The 17,296-nt window shown below is 39.8% G+C and overlaps 1 protein-coding gene across 2 annotated transcripts in view; it reads left to right on the top strand.

Moving 5' to 3' along the window:
- The window catches only part of RORB (RAR related orphan receptor B), a 149,676-nt gene that overhangs the window by 120,050 nt on the left and 12,330 nt on the right, over window positions 1-17,296 (top strand). For both annotated transcript variants that reach the window (XM_069775667.1, XM_069775666.1), the window contains exons 5-8: window positions 8,821-8,942; window positions 10,224-10,356; window positions 12,293-12,400; window positions 13,520-13,630. In XM_069775667.1, the coding sequence (XP_069631768.1) occupies window positions 8,821-8,942; window positions 10,224-10,356; window positions 12,293-12,400; window positions 13,520-13,630 (474 nt within the window). The remainder of the gene's footprint in view (window positions 1-8,820; window positions 8,943-10,223; window positions 10,357-12,292; window positions 12,401-13,519; window positions 13,631-17,296) is intronic.

Below are 17,296 nucleotides of genomic sequence, written 5' to 3'. Positions count from 1 at the left end.
TGCCTTGCAGGGTTGCGTCTCACACACAACCTGTGAGGAGGCAAACACAGCATTGCAGATGAGAATCAAGAGGGCAAGGCAGTGATGGTTTTGGAAACACTATAGTATATGGAAGTGGCACACTATCTGCAAAAATTGGTGTGGTTTGAATTAGTAGTGATATGTTGCTTACATCGTCATCAGAGCAACCCCTTTATCTCACTGTCAATGCTCCCTGTCCTTAGCATTTGCGTATGTTGTTTCTGGGCACTCAGCACCAACAATATGCATACTTAGCTTGTGCTTTCTGAGAGCTTAATCTGGTGTTCATACTGTATTTCTTTGTCACCCTGGACAACGTTGTTCAATTGTTCTTTAATTCTCAGGCACAAGGAAGCTAACAGAAATTTGGTTTTACAATTAATTTTTTCCCAGTACACATGCAACATCCTAAGTTTGACTTCCCGAGGCCGTAGTTCACTTTTTCACACTGTGTGCCTTTTGTTTGGCAGATTTCTTCACTTACTTCATGCTTTTCACTACTTTCTACCTTATTCTTGAGAATACTGTAATTCTGCTTGTTATGCAGTTTGTGATGTTGTTCTCAGCTCTATAAGTAGTGATGTCTTCCTTCAGTCCATTCAGTTTTGATACTTTATTTCACAGAACAGTGACAATACTTTTATACAAGGGTGAAAAGATATGAGAAAAGGTTAGTGTGAAACACACAGGAGACGAACACAAATGCATTTAGTGGAAAAATGCAATGCAACAGGACATAGGGCTCAGACAAATGCTGAAATTGATTATGAGACCACAGCAGTTTTTATAGTGCAGTAGTCTTGCAGGGATGAGTGTCACATGTAAATTGGAATAGTTAAAGCAAGATATTAAGGCATGGAGCACTGTCTTGTGTTCCTTTTTGACTGCATTGACATTTTTTTCTCTTGATCAGTGAAATCTCTGGCATTGCTTATGATAACCAAATTGTTTTACTTTCTGACACTATACACTGACACCACTTTGATCCAACTCAGTTGCCACACTACAGGAAAATAGAACCATCGTAGAATGTTTTATCGTTACTTTTTAAAGCATTTCTATACCTAGGTTGCTTAAAATTTTTACAAAAAGCTAAATGTAAGCCTATGGCAGTGAAAGAAGTGCTAAAACGTATGTCTAACCTCTCCCAGTCTTTTGCAGACTATGACAGGACAAACCCTTCCAACTCTAGTTTAAAACCCTTAATATGCCAATTGTTCCATGCATATTTCTACGTTTCATAGTGAACAATGTCCACTCCAAGCAATGTTTCCTTAATTGTAATAAATGAAACCACATGCTTGTTTTGGAACAGTCTCAATTTTAATATAAAGTTCTCCTTGTGTAAGCTATACTGGAAGAAGTTAGGAAACAGCTCATCTCAATAAATTTGTGAAATTATACAGTGCCTGTAGAGTCCATGTCCCATAAGCTCCAGCTATTGCCTTGGTTAGTGGTTTTGCTGCCAGCTAAATGATTTCTAATTAGTACAAAATATACGTTTTTTACTAAATTGGCTGAGACCCAGGAAAAGTATTAAGTGGAGACCTTTAAGCATTTATAAAGATCCTCTAGGATTTAACAGAACTCTGGGTCCATCCTCTAGGTTCCTCCAGATTAGGACTTCATTCAATTGTATTGTCGTTTCTTGTAATTTATTAACATTTCTTTGAAACGCAAATCACACTCTGATTTATTTTGAAGGGAGAGAGAGGAAATACAGAATTCACACACATAACATTGCCTCAATGTGCAATCTGTTCCTGACAGTAAGTATTCAGTAACTTGAACACAAGGGAGGGTTATTCCTGTACTAAATTCAAGCACTTCCAGTCTCATATGAGTGTTTTAATGTTTCATATCATCTTCCTAGGCTGCATATTGTGTAGTGTTACAAATTTATTAAACAAATGGGGGTTATGAAACTTGCTGGTCTATCTATAGCAGTTTTTGAAAGGGAAATCTTTTGTGCATTATGACATTGAGAATGCCAGGGACAGACGAAAAATAGGATGAGCTTTATGTAACCACTTTTAGGAAAAAGTGTTCCTGCTTTTCTGCAAAAAAGTTCAGACTTTTCAGCCAGTTCATTTAAAAAAAACGGGACCTATTATTCATGTTTGGCATACTTTTTCTTTATTCCCTGTGTCACTGCCTCTACTACTGTCTAAAATTTTACTGAGGTAATCTGTGTAATGAAACCGGTTTACAAAACTTTTCATTTTGCAGTCATAATACCCTTGAATTAGGGTACAGAAAAGTGTTGATCTGATACTAGCTTGGCATTATTTTGGGTCCTAGAATGGAGATTTTATTTAGAAGGTCTAGCTGGAGTTTTGATAGTTGCACAAACCGATATGCATGCTTACAGCAGCCAGCCAAAGCTGTGGTGTTACTGCAGCATTAATTCAAAGTGGATCCCTGCGAGAGCTCAACTTAGGATATAAGCTGAGATGAGCTCTTAGCTACTCAACTGGATCCTAAGGGTAAGTGGCAAATTAAAAATTCATTATTCATTTTAATTGAGGATGATTATCAGTGTTTTAGGAGACACACTTCAAAGTTCTTCAGTTCCCAGTGCAAAAGAAGGGAATGCTGAGAAAAACTAGCCTCTCCTGAGAAAAGAGAGACAAATGAAAGAACTAAAGAGCCTGTAGGAAACAGACACTGCCGAGTACTGTGGATAATTTCCACTTAGCAGGCCAAATTCACAGCTGGTGAATGTTTTGTGCAGTCCATGTAGTTATTACGCCCATCCCCACCAGCATTGTACTTGACCCCAAGTTGGAGTTTTTCCTCAGTATTGTAGTTTGAGATCTCCAAATATTACAAGGAAATGTCTGGAAAAGGCAGGACTGACTCATCAGCTGATGACAGAACCCTGCAAGTCTGTGCTATGCTGATTTATACTATCTAGGTTGCAATGTTCAGTTTTCTGTATGTACTTATGATTTAAGCAGCTCCTAACCCACTGGTGCAATACATGTTTGAGCTATCATAACCTTTGGAGAGTGCCTTTTGTGAGGTGTCTACTGAAATCTAAAATAAGAAATTACAGTAGAGGGAAAAAAAGGGAAAGGGAAAAAAAAAAAGAGCCCAGCAGAGTAGCCAAAACTGGAAACAGAAAAGGTCATCTGCTGTTCTGGAAGTTGTGAGGTATAGTCCTAGGTTTATGTGAGCTGTGTATAGCTTGTGCACTGTTGCTCTTCCCTTCCAACATATGGCTTTGGCCTGTTTTGCTGATGGAATGAGGCTTTTGCAGTCTTGCTCTCTGGACCCCGTCCTTCCATCAGGACCATCCAACACTGCTTTAGCTACTGTCCAGCTTCAATGAAGGGAAGCAGAAGTCTCAGCCACTTGGGTTTCCACAAGCTTTGGAAAAGAGTCTATTCAGCTGGTGAAGGAGACAGACAACCTTAGGGAAAGGCAGAAGCCATGACCCAGGCCCATGTTCACCCCAAAAGGCAGTGCCTGCTGGCCAGTCAGTTTGAGCAGACCAGCCCCTCGTACATGTTCATGGTGCCTCTTACCCAGCCAAACACAGGGGATGGGAGATCAGAGAGGGAATGGCAAGCAATATTTGACATGTCTGTAGGAAACCAGGACGGGTCTGTTGCACTAGTTGTGGTATAGCTTACTTCACTGTTCATTGGGCCATCCTCACAGAATCAAGTCTTTTTGTTCTCCTTGTAGCTTTAGGTAGGCCCAGACAAATTTCAAAGTCATTTCTTTTGCTAAAACAGCCTTGATCTCTCACGGTCATCCTCATCCATATCTTGTCTATGTTCCCTATTCCACATTTCACCTGTCAGATGCTGCTCTTCCCTGATAGCTTCATTAAATTATGTTAGCACCAGTGAGATCCCTCATTATGCTTCAGGACAGTTCCCATTAATATTTGCATGTGGCCTCTTTCAGGTATTGGCCTCAACAGTCTAATTTCTAACCATCGAGCCACAAGCCCAAGAGCACACTCTGTAGATGTTTATTTATTCTGTTACTATGCTCCCTTGCATGTTGTACAGCCTCTGTTTCACCCTCAGTACGTGTACATCTTTCTGTTACATTTTTGTTGCTCCATCTAGTCATAGGTGTTGAGGTCATCTTTTCTCACAAGTTGCATATCACAGACCATAAAATTACATACACACACACAGTATTTCTTTCAAGAAACCCACAATTTTTTTCTCTGAATGAGAACAAATCTTTTTGACAGATAATCCTTGAGCTTCCTGACGTACAATTTTCAGCTTCTTCTGGACATGTCCTACTACGCATTTGACTTTTTTTTTACACTGCTGCATTGCAAAATACCAATTAATTTATGTCTCCATCTAGCTGGCACCTTTCAGGGCCCCACCAGCAGTACCCAAGCTGCTGTGACAGGAAGGGCAGCATTCCCACCATAGCAGGGCACAGAGGCCAACCCAACCTCTCGGGTTTCTACTCTTGGGCCACGCCAACCAAAAATATCTAGGTTTTATTGTCACCCCTAAGAATGGACGAGACTCTACAGCTAGAATAGTGGGCCATTATATAAAACCAGTCAGATATATGCAGGACAGAAATGAAATGTAAGTGGTCATTCCAGGATGTAACTTGTTTGAGTATTTCCGATTTTCAAGACCTCATATTGGTTACTGTTTTCTTGATTGAGTATGTTGCTTCTGGTTTATCTCTCTGAAAGCAAATACTTTTTCTAGATTTTTTTTTTTAATGAAACATAGCATTTTTACAAGAAGTGTCTGCTTTCCATGAAAAATTTCAAAGTACCAATATTAAGAAATCTTCAAATTTAGAGCCAAGCTATCTAATGTAAATGGTTCCATGTCACAGCGCATTCTAGAATTCAGACACTGGGAACATGTTATTTTCTGTGGGCCATGTTTCCCAGATGGAATCAATCTACCAAGATATGGTGTGGCTTTCAGATTCCCCATGGTATCATGTAGTATCCAAGTGATCATGATTCATGGTAGGAGATATAGCCCTAATATAATAAACCCAGTATATAGACAAAAGGGGAGGAATGAAGCACCTAATCTACACTTGTGTTTACATACTATAACAGATAAGCTTTATAAATCTTGCAGTTTAGAACTGTAGTTATTATAATGCTGGTGGTGTACTATCATGCAGGCTCAGTATTCTTTCAGTTGGAATTATTAATTTTCACTCAACAGTTGCAGCAGTTGGTGCTTGTAAAATAAAATGTTGCAGACTTTGATTCTCACACCTGAGTGGCCAGCATCATCTCTTTTGTTTTCCTTTTCATAAAGCAAACCTTGCAAACCTGCTGTAAATTATGTAAAATGGAGGCTGGCAACATTTCAAGCAGAAATGCAGTTCACATTGAGGTCACTAAAATGGAGTTGCCTTTTATAGTCCTTGCAGCCCATCCAAACAGGATTCCTAGTTGTGTCCATGCAACTTGTCCATGCAACTTCCCAGTGTAAGGGGACCCTTGAAATCTCTGGCTCAAGATTTTTGAAAACAAAATGAACAAAAGTCAAGACTTGATGTGTGGAGTACCTGTGGTGGGCTCTTCTAGCCTGGAGAACAGGAGGGACATAGCTGTTGAGCATCACCCCAGCAGGGTACCTCCATACAGTTGAGGTCACAGCCTCTGCATCAAGGCAATAGCTCTCCTCTTGCTGTATGAAAACATTTGCTTTCTTTCCTCATCGTCTCTTTCCTTCTTGTTCTACTAAAAGAATTAATTTGTTGAATTCAGCTTCCGGCAGCGCTTCAGAGCTGTCAGGTCTCACAGAAAAGTATCATGTTTTGGGTACAACACAGTACCTGTGCCATGTGACGGGACAGGTTTACATTAGATGTCAGTACATTATTCCCAGTGGTTTAGGAACTTCTTTCTGCATGGGATTTGCCGATACGTGTACTGATTCCAACGTCATTAGCAAAAAGATGCTAAAATCTGAAAACACCAGAAAAAAGGCTGTGGTCTTTGAAACCCTTTGAAAGTGATGTTCTTTGCTCTGCCTGGATTGGATCTTCTATTGCTGGACCATCTAAGAAGCCAAGACAAGCTTATACTTCTTTTACTTTTTGCATCACGTCAGCTCTGTACAGCCAGTTTAATGCTATATTTGCACAAAGCTCCTTCCAGGGACTCCACCATTGAGTGTAAGCAAGCAACCTCCTCTGCTGCTTATGATGAATGAGCAGTCCCCTCCTCCCCTGAGACCCAGTGTACCCTTTCCATCACACACTCAGCCTTGCCTAGCCTGCGGCCCAAGAGTTTCAAGTCTGTCTTGCACCTGATTCGTCTCTGGATGTCAGCATTCGGAGCTGCTGCTTGCTGCAATTGCCCTAGGCCTTCACACATCTAAATGGGTTTTAATGTCAGCTCAACATAAGCCCAAGTACATAAGGGAAAGATGTATGGGGGTAAAGCACAGAATGCCATCCCTACAAAACTCTGAAGAGTTTGTCAGCTCTTCGGTCCTAAGGTAAATACATAAATGGTAGGAAAAGGAGTGGAGCTGAGGATCTTTGCAGTAATGTAAAAACTGCTAATCAGGTATATTTTGAGGTCAGTGAAATCAGATTGTTGTCATCAGGACATCAATCAGGTTTTATATAATGCCTGATTCAAAATCTCTATGCAGTAATATTAAAGTATTTGAGGTGTTTATGGTAAGCATTTTCTTTATGACAAGAGTGTGAATAGTCCCAGCTGTTGTAACAAATGAGGAGTCTAGGAGAGCTGGGCTAGGAAGCACGAGAGAGAAAAAGGCCAGCCAATGGGTGTAGAGAGCAAAATCCTTCACCATTCAGGCTGCGGAATTGTCATGCAAGTTGAAATCATACTTCTTTCACTGGCGTTTAGAATAAAAGGCTTAAATGTTCCTCTGCCCACACCTCAGTTCTGTCTGGTTAAATCCTTCCGGGAACATAAGTGATAAAACCTATACCTTGAGCTTAATTTCTGCAGTCAGGTTTATCATGGCTAAGGATGTTTCCAGAAAGATGATGTTAAAACTGTACTTTAAATAGAGCAATATGGGGGTAAACATCTGAAATTTATCTTTCTAAGGAAGGTGGGGTTTCCTTGCTTTTCTTGGTTAGACAAATGCAAATAAAAATTTGTTGATCCTTTAAAAAAAATCTATTTGAATTCATCATCCCTTTATTCGAACATGCCCATTTATCTGTAAGGTTTTTACTATGAAAGGCAACAGCTTACCATCATGGGTTAAGACTTGCATCCAACCTTCCATAAAAAACCAATGGATAGATTCCTGTACTCACTAATATACTGATAACTTTTAGTTATCTTTATGCTTGAGTCAATTCTTCCATTAGAAAACCTAAAGACAGTGTTGACCTTTAAAGAGATACCTGTAAAGATTGAATTGAGCAAGTTTTATTGTTCTTACAAAAACCTGGAACTCTTTTGTGTTTTTTTTCAGCACCTTTCCACTGAGTCTCAGCTTATTAACTGTGAAAGTAGCGCAGGCATCTTTCCTTTAAATAACACTGCTATGGCAGTGTTTGCAGGGAGCATATGCATGTTTACATTCATTTTTCAGCTTTCCATCTTGCTGGTGTTTTTAAATTCAGTCAAAATTTGGCCAAAGAAACAGGCTTCTTTTGGGACTCCAAGCACCAGATACACCTGCTGTATGCAAACGGCTGAGGATGTGAATGAGTAAATTATGACATTCCTAGTTCTTTCTAATTCCCATGCTCAGGTTTGGCTAATGCATTTTCAATGTCCTTTCCTTTTTTGACAAACATGTTTCCTGCGAAATGACAGTTCTGCCACAAGGGCTTCAGTTCAGTTCTGTGACTTCAACTTTGCTCCGTTGTTTAAAAGGTATTCAGCTTAAGCAATGTCTTCAGGCTGAAGCACTGAGCTTCATATAGACATATACATCTCAAAGCTGCAAAATAAGAAATCATCATATTTCTATAGCATGTTTTATCAAGACATTTCAATTTCCAGTGCTAATGAATTCATGCTAGAAGTTCTTGTGAAAATCTTTTTAATCCACTCAGGTTGCTTAAAGGGCAAAGATCTACTTTAAAATACTCCCCTGAGAAGTTTACTCTTCGTTTCAGTAGGATCTCAGGACAGCGCTGAATGTTTCCTTTTCCCCTTGCATCCTGCATTCCATGTTACACAATAGTTTCTAAGGCTGCAATTTCAGAATGAATTTAAAGTAACTTAATCCTGTATGTGAGATCTATTACCCCCCATCCCACCTTCTAAAACCCAGCGTACTAGTTCTAGCTTTCACCCCTTGCTAGCACCATTCTCAATGTTTGTGTTCATCAAGCTAAATCAGAAATTGACCCAGCTGAAAACTTGAGAAAAAAGAGAAGAGGCTTGTTTCCTTTTTCTCTGATATGAGTCACCCCAAGGTAATGAAAATGCCGTCAGGATTGAGCATTCAGAGCTGGGCAGCTGCACAGGCTTGGAGCAGACAGAAGTGGTCAAGTAACCAGGGTCTCCAAATGACATGTATTTAAACACAGAAAAAAAAAAATCACTTTCAGAATAAAAGAATCTGAATATTTTCCCAAAATTTGTTGTTATTCTCACATGCAAATCCACTATTTATCAAGCATCATTTGGCTTTGGGTTGAATACTGAAATATTTTGCAACAGTCATCTTCGGAAATGAAAAAAGAAGAGAAAGGTAGCATTGGAAAGAAAATATTTATTTTTAAAATCTGCATTTTCCAACAACTTTATAATGTTTCCAATATTTTGCTATTGCAAATCACTGTTCACTGTTTCATGGAAGCTATTTTTTATTCTCCTCTTTGCAGATCGAATTGCACAGAATATCATTAAATCTCATTTGGAGACATGTCAATATACAATGGAGGAACTACACCAGCTAGCATGGCAGACCCACACATATGAAGAAATTAAGGTTTACCAGAGCAAGGTACAATCCTGTAATATGCTTTTTCTTCTGCTTCCTATGGTTTGAAATTGTAATGTACTTGGCAAGGATATACTGATGAGTTTCACATAGGCCAAAATAGGCTTTTAAATATCTTTGAGGAGATGGTTACTAAAAGCAAAGAGGTGACACTTCATAAAAAGGAGCAGCAGCTTTCCAGCATGTTGGGATGTTTGCTAATATCGAAACTTAGGCATGGTTATGGAATCCAGCTTTCCATGCTTTGCTTGTTATCACACGTCTAAACTTCATGCAGAAATTCGGTTGTCTTCAATGTGATCAGGATGGGATCCTCTGTTGTAAGGATTTTAAGAAAATAAGACAACCTAACTTTGTTTCCCTATAATTTTGAAAACGCATCCCCTTTTCATGCAAATAATAAGTATCTGTCACTTATAGACAATAGACAATGACAAACTGAAAGTACTCCTTAAATTGAAGTTGTTCAAAACTGGGTGAAAAAATGATCTCATTACACTACATTTTTGTTCTACCTCTGTGATTCTCAGGTCAAATTCAGACTATTCACCACTGGCAACTTTTCAGATGTAGTCCAGTCAACAGAAATCTTTGTGCCTCTTGTGCCGGCATCACTAGCAATGATTCTTCACTCAGATTTGAATTGGCACATAGCTGGTCACACAAGAGACAGAAGAGACTCCAGCTTGTTCTTTGAAAGCTGAGGAGCTATGCAGTACTAGCAAGAAAAAAACCACACCACAGCTTGCAGAGCTATGGCATGCAAACCAAGAGCATCCATTTACATTTACACACTTGTGTCTGTAAGGAAAATTATTATCAAGGAGACAAAATTTTGATGCAATCAGTGTTCAGACTGAAATGATACTTTAATTATATATTATTTTAAGTTTCAAACTTGCAAAAATATTCTGTTGGATAACTTAATAACACTGTGCCACTTCTTCCTTAAGAGTACTCTGGGATGTTTGCATCGTTTGTGTCACTGTTTTTCTATCTTGCATAAAAGCCGACGTTAGAATCACATTTTAGTATTGGACAATGTGTTCTCCCCCTTTGAAGAGGCAATGCCAGAGTTCAGATCACTGGGGCAATTGGCTTGTGAAAACAGCCTTCTAATGCACAGTGTCGGGTGCCTTGAGAAGCAGAGATGCTGCTAACTCTGCCTGGGGATGGGGTGGAGTCTGAGGAGTGTGCCTTTCTGCAAGGCCACCTGAAGAACTTAATGCACTGATGGACCCGCTTGCTCACTGCTTTGCTTTTCTGTGTGTGTTTTCCTGGAAGACCAGAGAAGCTCTGTGGCAGCAGTGTGCCATTCAGATCACCCACGCTATCCAGTACGTGGTGGAGTTTGCGAAGCGTATAACAGGCTTCATGGAGCTCTGCCAGAATGACCAAATTCTCCTCCTTAAGTCAGGTGGGTAAACACCAGAGGCTTGAGACAGGTTTAGCAACCAGCACATTAGAAATGTGTCCTGCTGTCTCATTCTGCAAATCATTTTAATTTTGAAGGAGCCCTGATTTCAGTCTGTTTCATTAACTACATTAACTCTTCTGTATTTTTCCACATTAATCATGTTACTGCCTTCTGAATCCCCTTCCCTCTACAGTTGGCTGTGATTATTAAGTACACACATGCACACAATCATTGCAGAAAATGCAGTCTCCAACCTGACATGTGGTGGAAGGACCCTGCAAATTGAGCCGGTTGAACGAGTCATCTGCCACCCTGTAAAATCCCCACTTGTCATTAGTGAAACGAATGCAGGCTCACCGGGGCCAGCCTCTGTGGTCATCTCTAATCTTTTTAATGAGACTACAGAAATACCCTCCAGCCAGTGCACAGGGGGGAAAATCCCTGCTGGTGCCAGTTGGTTTCAGAATAAATGAGAGCGGATTACAGCAGTGTGCTCCGGCTGTGCTCTCTGTGCATGCCTGGGTGTGCACGTGTGTGCATAAGGGCAAGGGGGGAAAAGGGTTTCCTTCCCTGTCCCGGGACTCGGTAATTTCTGTCCTCCGGAAGAACCATGACAAGATTTATCGTGACTGTGTAGTAACACCGCCAAACTCAGGAGGACAAAACGGTATGACCAAGTGAACTGCAACTGGTAATTAACTGCATTTACCCTGTCATATCAGTTTCTCGCTCCCTCCATGTGTAAAAGGCAGGATGCTGTGTGAGACGGCTCATTAAAGCATAAGAAGTGCTTCCTATTTCAAGAGAGAGCTCTTCATTAAGGCTGAAAGTGTGATTCAGCACTCTGTACACAGAGGGCTTTGGCTCAGTGTGGGGCTGTACTGAGGTGGTGGGCAGCGGTGCAAAGAGAAGGGATGCAGAGACCCTGGGAACATGCAGGCAATCTCCTGGAAAAACAGAGTCACAGCATAAGAACCATTTTTTTAAAGCTCATACTAATTTCGAAAATTCTGCAGATGCCAGTGCACCCCAAGTAACTTCCTTCATTTGGCTGGCAAAGCTAACAACACAACTGCACCTTCAGCAAAAGATAGAGTTATATTTGATGTACTGTCAGACAATTCTGTTTAGCTTCAGCATGTATAAATATGTCAGGTTTTATTTTCTGTTTTGCTGTTAATGCTGGGCAGGAGTTAGAAAATCAGGACTTTTCACACAAAAGCATGTCTGCGAAAGAATGCTCAGATTCAGAGTTATTCTTACAGGAGATCTGGATTTAGTTAAGGGATGCTTAAAATTTTTCCTTTCATTTTCCCAAACCATGTATTTTTGCAGTTAGGAAATATAGGGAAAGATAAGGAGAAAAAAAGAAGAGTTCCTTTGGCTATTTCCCAACGTGAAAGAAAAACAAGGGGGAAAAAAGTAGAACCCAATTTACAGGTGTTCTTGACAGTACTTTAACTTTTATTTTCTCTCTAAAAACACTTTGTGATGTTATCCCCCTTCAGCCAAATGAAGCTGGGATTTATATACACATTGAATGAAGCTGGTTTTTTGGTATAAAAAAAGGTTCATTATTGAAAAGAAGTTTCAATAAATGCCTAATTTTCAGGATAAAATACTTCAAATTGAAAATATTTGCCCAGGTCGAAATTCAGATTAAGACCAGGCTGCCAATTTGCTGCAATGGGAGAAAGATCAACCTAAAGAAAAGGTGGTTAGGCTGGACCAGAAATTACCGCTTTCTGATACTTAAAGCAGAAATAAATATTTTTTCTCTCATTCAGAGACATAACATCTAGATGCCGTCAAAGAATGTCTATCCCTGATGATGTTTCTAATGATTGATGTCTTCCTAAATATTTTCTTGAATTTTCCTATATTCTGATGTTTTGCAGTAATGTGTGGTACTTTTGCTCTTTTTCGTGTCTGATAGGCTGCTTGGAAGTCGTTTTGGTGAGAATGTGCCGTGCCTTCAACCCACTCAACAATACTGTTCTGTTTGAAGGAAAGTATGGAGGGATGCAAATGTTTAAAGCCTTGGGTATGTTGGTCTTCTTCTTTTCAACTGATTACATTGAGCCACATAGTGACAGATTTGTCTTTCTGAAAATAGTGACCCACAATGAAAATCTCTAGTAAATGTTGAATCCCCAAACCTCTATATCTCTATGCTGGAACTGAAAAAGGAAAAAGGTGACTCCACTAGCTGCTAGCAGTTGATAGGTGTTTTTCTCTAATAAAAAAGAGCAGCATGAGGGTTTTTCAGATAAATTTCTTACTCTGCCATCTGAAGTTTTAATAAAACGTGAGTTTATGGCAGGAGCCAAGCAGTCTATCTTCACAGTTCAGTTATGCTTGATATATCAAATCACTCCCTCACTAATTGTGTCCTGCAGAAGGCAGTTTTAGCCCCAGCAATGAGGGGACTAAAATGATGAACTAGTACAACATGTAGACAGGGACTTACCTAAAATACTGTTTCACCTAAAATTTTTAAGCTCATTTAGATTCATGTATTGAAAAAATTGTGTCATTTCTCAACATGATATTGAGTGCTACCTGAAATGTTAATAGCTAAATGGATGTCTTTGGCCATTATCAAAAATTTATTCGGAGCAAACTCAAAGAGAGATATTTGCTTCAAATGTATATATTTATCATATAGGCATGTATTTTTCTTATTTGCATATGGATAAATGTGACACTACTTTACAGGTTTAAAGCATTTATGAATGTGCATTAGTTGATTTATTTTGGTCTTTATAGTGTTTTCACAAATTTTCAGAAATATTTGTACTGCTAATTAATAAAATTATATATGTGAAATTTATTTAGGACTGGTCATTCATACCTCTTAAATTTAATATCAGTTTAGAAATAGCATTTCTTTCTACACTGGGAGAAGAAAACACTCTTCTAAGATGTCTGCAATTTTTGTACTGGTCATGCCCCTAATTTTTTGTAATCTTTGCGCTTCAGTGGGTATTTTAGTGATACATTTTGGGGGTAAGTGGAATTTTAATAGATGATGAAAGGCACTTAGTTTAGAAGTACAGACATTCACTAACAACTTTTTTTGACATCAAAACAATCCACTTTTCATGGCAAGTTAAATAGATGATAAATTTCTAGCACTGACTTTGTCCTCTGTGGTCTGCAGGTTCTGATGATCTGGTGAATGAAGCATTTGACTTTGCAAAGAATTTATGTTCCTTACAGCTGACTGAGGAGGAGATTGCCTTGTTTTCATCTGCTGTTCTGATATCACCAGGTAATTTTTCATTCCAAACACCACAATGATTTTTTTTTCATCCTTGTCCACCTCTATTTCTACCTGCTTAAACAGCTCTTTAAGCTGTTTTAAGCAATATTAAGCAATGCTGTCCTGGTTTCAGCTGGGATAGAGTTAACTGTCTTCCTAGTAGCTGGTACAGTGCTATGTTTTGATACGATACGACTACGTGGCTGTTTTCAATGGGGGGGAGTGAGTGAGCGGCTGCGTGGTGCTTAGCTGCTGGCTGGGGTTAAACCACGACAAATGCATTAAGTAATGGAAGAATACCTGAATTACCCAAATATACCTCATTCTCTTTTTGGTAGACTGTCAGGAATTACACATACTGGAAATAGATCCAAAGTGTGGGGGTAACAGACATGAAGCAAGATTGTGTGGACAAGCAGTACAGGCTGATGTTCCTCCAGACCACGTACAGAGAAGCATGGTACTCAAGGAGGTACATGTTCCTCCTAGCATTTTCAGGGACCTCAAACCTCTGAGTAGGTTATATAGTCCCTAACTATGATGGGCTTTTACTGTTGGCATAAGAATATAAGCAGTAAAAATCTGTGTGAGGTCCTGCCATAATTTAGCTCTAGGTGAGAGGTGGTTATTCCAGGGGCAACATGCTTTTTCATGTATTCATATATCATAACTCTGCAAGGCAAGCATGCTCCCCATGACTGCTGGCTGTCTGACCAACAGAAAAGAGGTTTTGTGATTGATTTACTCAGAAGGTGGATCTAGTAGATAAGCTCACAGTTCAGAGTGGGATTTTTAAACATGCTGCAGAGGAGGTAGACCCCCAGTTCCCACTAAGAGTAACCTCTTGAAAGGCCTTTACAAAAAATCCCACCATGATTTTTTTTTCCAGCTTGTTCTGCTAAAGACTTCCTCTAGGTCACTTTGCCCTTTTGCACATCTGTGGTGGAGATTACATTAGGCAGAATTAGACTAGCACAGATGGTGTCAACATGTTCATTGTCATCATTAATGACACCTACTGAAAGGACTCTGCTCCTCTTATTTTCCCTTTGAGCAGTTCTTGTGGTCATCTGCTCACAGGTGAAATGGCTGAGCTGGTGGTCCTTCATGGTGTTAGGCCAGGATGTTCCAGAGAGGACAGTCCAAACAGCTATCGTTTCCACCTCAGGGGTGAGAGTTGCCTGTGTGCTGTACCCCAGATGCCGTGACTTCCTCTGGGACAGGGGACTTGCAGTGTCCCAATAAGTCCCTGTCCAACAGCCCTCCCTCAGTCTGAAAAGACCAAAGCTGTGAGCATGACAGAGATGAGCAGCCAGTGCTTGCTCTTGGTTAGCATTAGTGGCCTGTTCAGCAGGCTGACTCAGTGAAAAGCTGAAGACAACCTGGAAATTTGTTTGGGGTCTGGGCTGTGAAGTTCTTCAGTAAGATGTTAACAGAGACTGCAGAAGACTGTTTCAGTGTTTCCAGCTGGCTTCACATTATGAAGCCAAAGAAAGCAGGAAGATGATGCTGAGATCCTTGCAAGCAGGATCTGTATTTCTCTTTAGCAACAGCTGGAGGTTTTTATCTTTTCAGTTTATTTTCTTACAGCTAGAACAGGAAAAGTAAGAGTTAGCTGAACAGACAGAAACAATAAGATCATTTTGAAGCTAACTACAAAGCACTTTGGATCAGATGCAGGCATCTCATCTGTAGGGAGAAAGAGAATTCAGTTATGTAATTTCTAGAAATTGAAAAGAAGTCATTTTTCGGTCTCCCAGGTAATTTTGGAAGGAAGAACAAGTTATAGCCCTATTCAACAAAAGCTGGTCACAGAAAGCTTCTAGCACCTCAGACTGTCCTGTGCCTTAGGCCTAGGCAAAACCTATTTAAGTGATGGAAAGTTTCCCATTGCTTTTAATGGATTTTGGATCAAGTAATTTATGAAATGTGCTTAGCTGCATGTAGGCATTAGATGGACATAAAATTTCTGATTCAGCTCTGCAGTTCTACATATGTCCCTTTAGTTTGCAAAGCACCAAAATCTCTTGCATTCTGCCAGCAGTTCATGTTGCCTGAGTATCCACACTCATTTCTACTTCTTGCAGCTGTACTAAGTAATTGAAAAAGCTAGCAGCTCATCACTGGCTTCGAGGCAGCTGTATTGCAGGCATGTGTTGTAAAAGCTTCTCCATTAACTCTAGTAATGCACTTCAGTCCTGGTATACATCAGTCCTGATACAGCCTTTCAGAGCTAGGTGTCTCATGAATAGCAGCTTCTGTTTCCACTAAGTAGCACAGAAAAGTAGAGGCAACTCCAAGGGTTTTTTTTCCACTATAATCAAGCTTTGGGGTTGAAGGTGGTGCTACAAGATGAAATATTTCAACAATCCACAGTTCCCCATTTCACATCCAAGTTGGCTTTTTCCTACTTGCTAGCAAGAGGACACATACAGGGTCTCCTATTCCTTTAACAATAACAAAAAAAAAAAAAAAGTGCACACTGACTGCTTATTTCTGTAGTCGGTAAGCATGTGTATCTTTAGTCATAGAAGATGCAATAAGAAAGAAATGATGGGCTGCAGCAGCATGTACCTGAGTGAAAGCAATCTGTCTTCCACAAAAAGACTGCAAATTTGGATTGTGCAGATAATTCCCATTTCAGCTGGGCTGCTAAGTTTGGGAGTGGGAAGGCAGGGAAACTCAGTACAGATTGAACTGACATTGAAATTTGCCATTGATTTTCTTATGAAAATGGTAACAGTAAACAATAGAGAAAGAAATCATTTCCTTCCACACTAGATGTTTTGGTTTCTTCACAATAAAGTGTTTCATCTTGGGAACATATGTAAAAATTAAAAAATGAAGCACTGCTTCACAGAAGTACCTGCACCAGTCCTTTCATCCACTAATACAGGTACACAGAGATTCCCTGTGGGAAGTACGGATACTCAAGTTTCTTTTCTACAGAAGCCACCATCCTGAAATGTGATCTTGTATCCTTGATCTCAGTGTTTACGTAGTTTACAGGAAACAGAAAGGTCCCATCAGGAGTACAGGGACCTAAGAACATCCATTAATACAATTGCTAAGGTTGCAAAGCCCAGTGTCAGACCTATTTTCCAACTAATTCAGAGCACAAATCCAGGTTTTCCACTTTCGGGTGGAAAAAACCACTCTGCTTGGAGGTGATTCTTTAACTTGATTTCTGATTTTAAAGGTTAAAATATTGCAGAAGAAGTCCAGTAAAGGTTGCAGAGGCATCTCCACCTGCAAACATGCTAGAACCAGGTGGTAAGACACTAACCTGGCTGCCCCCTGTGTGCCAGTTCCTCTTCTGAAATTCTGACTGGCCATGTTCTTTTTTTCCATCTTTCTTTTTCCAAAAGCAGATTTTGTAAGTTGTCCCTCATCTTCTTTCCTACACTACTCTCTAGCCTGTACACTCTTTAAAGATACACAAGTTCAAAACCCAAAAGAAGTACAGAATTGAACCACTGCTTCTTATGTCCCGTATAGGTAGCTATTGACTTTTTCCTGCACTTTTGTGAATATAACTAGATGTACTTGGGGAATTCCAGCCAAATTTGCAGATGGTTGTCAAGTGGTAGAAACCACATTTTGGGAGATGAACTTAATATCCATTGTAAAAGTTTCACCTAGCTCTTGTCATGAATTTAAGAACTCTTGTGTTAT

The sequence above is a fragment of the Haliaeetus albicilla genome, chromosome Z (assembly GCF_947461875.1).
Source record: "Haliaeetus albicilla chromosome Z, bHalAlb1.1, whole genome shotgun sequence".
In the NCBI taxonomy this organism is placed as follows: Eukaryota; Metazoa; Chordata; class Aves; order Accipitriformes; family Accipitridae; genus Haliaeetus; species Haliaeetus albicilla.
The sequence above is the reverse complement of the archived record's forward strand: the minus strand, read 5'-3'. Positions and strand labels throughout refer to the sequence as shown.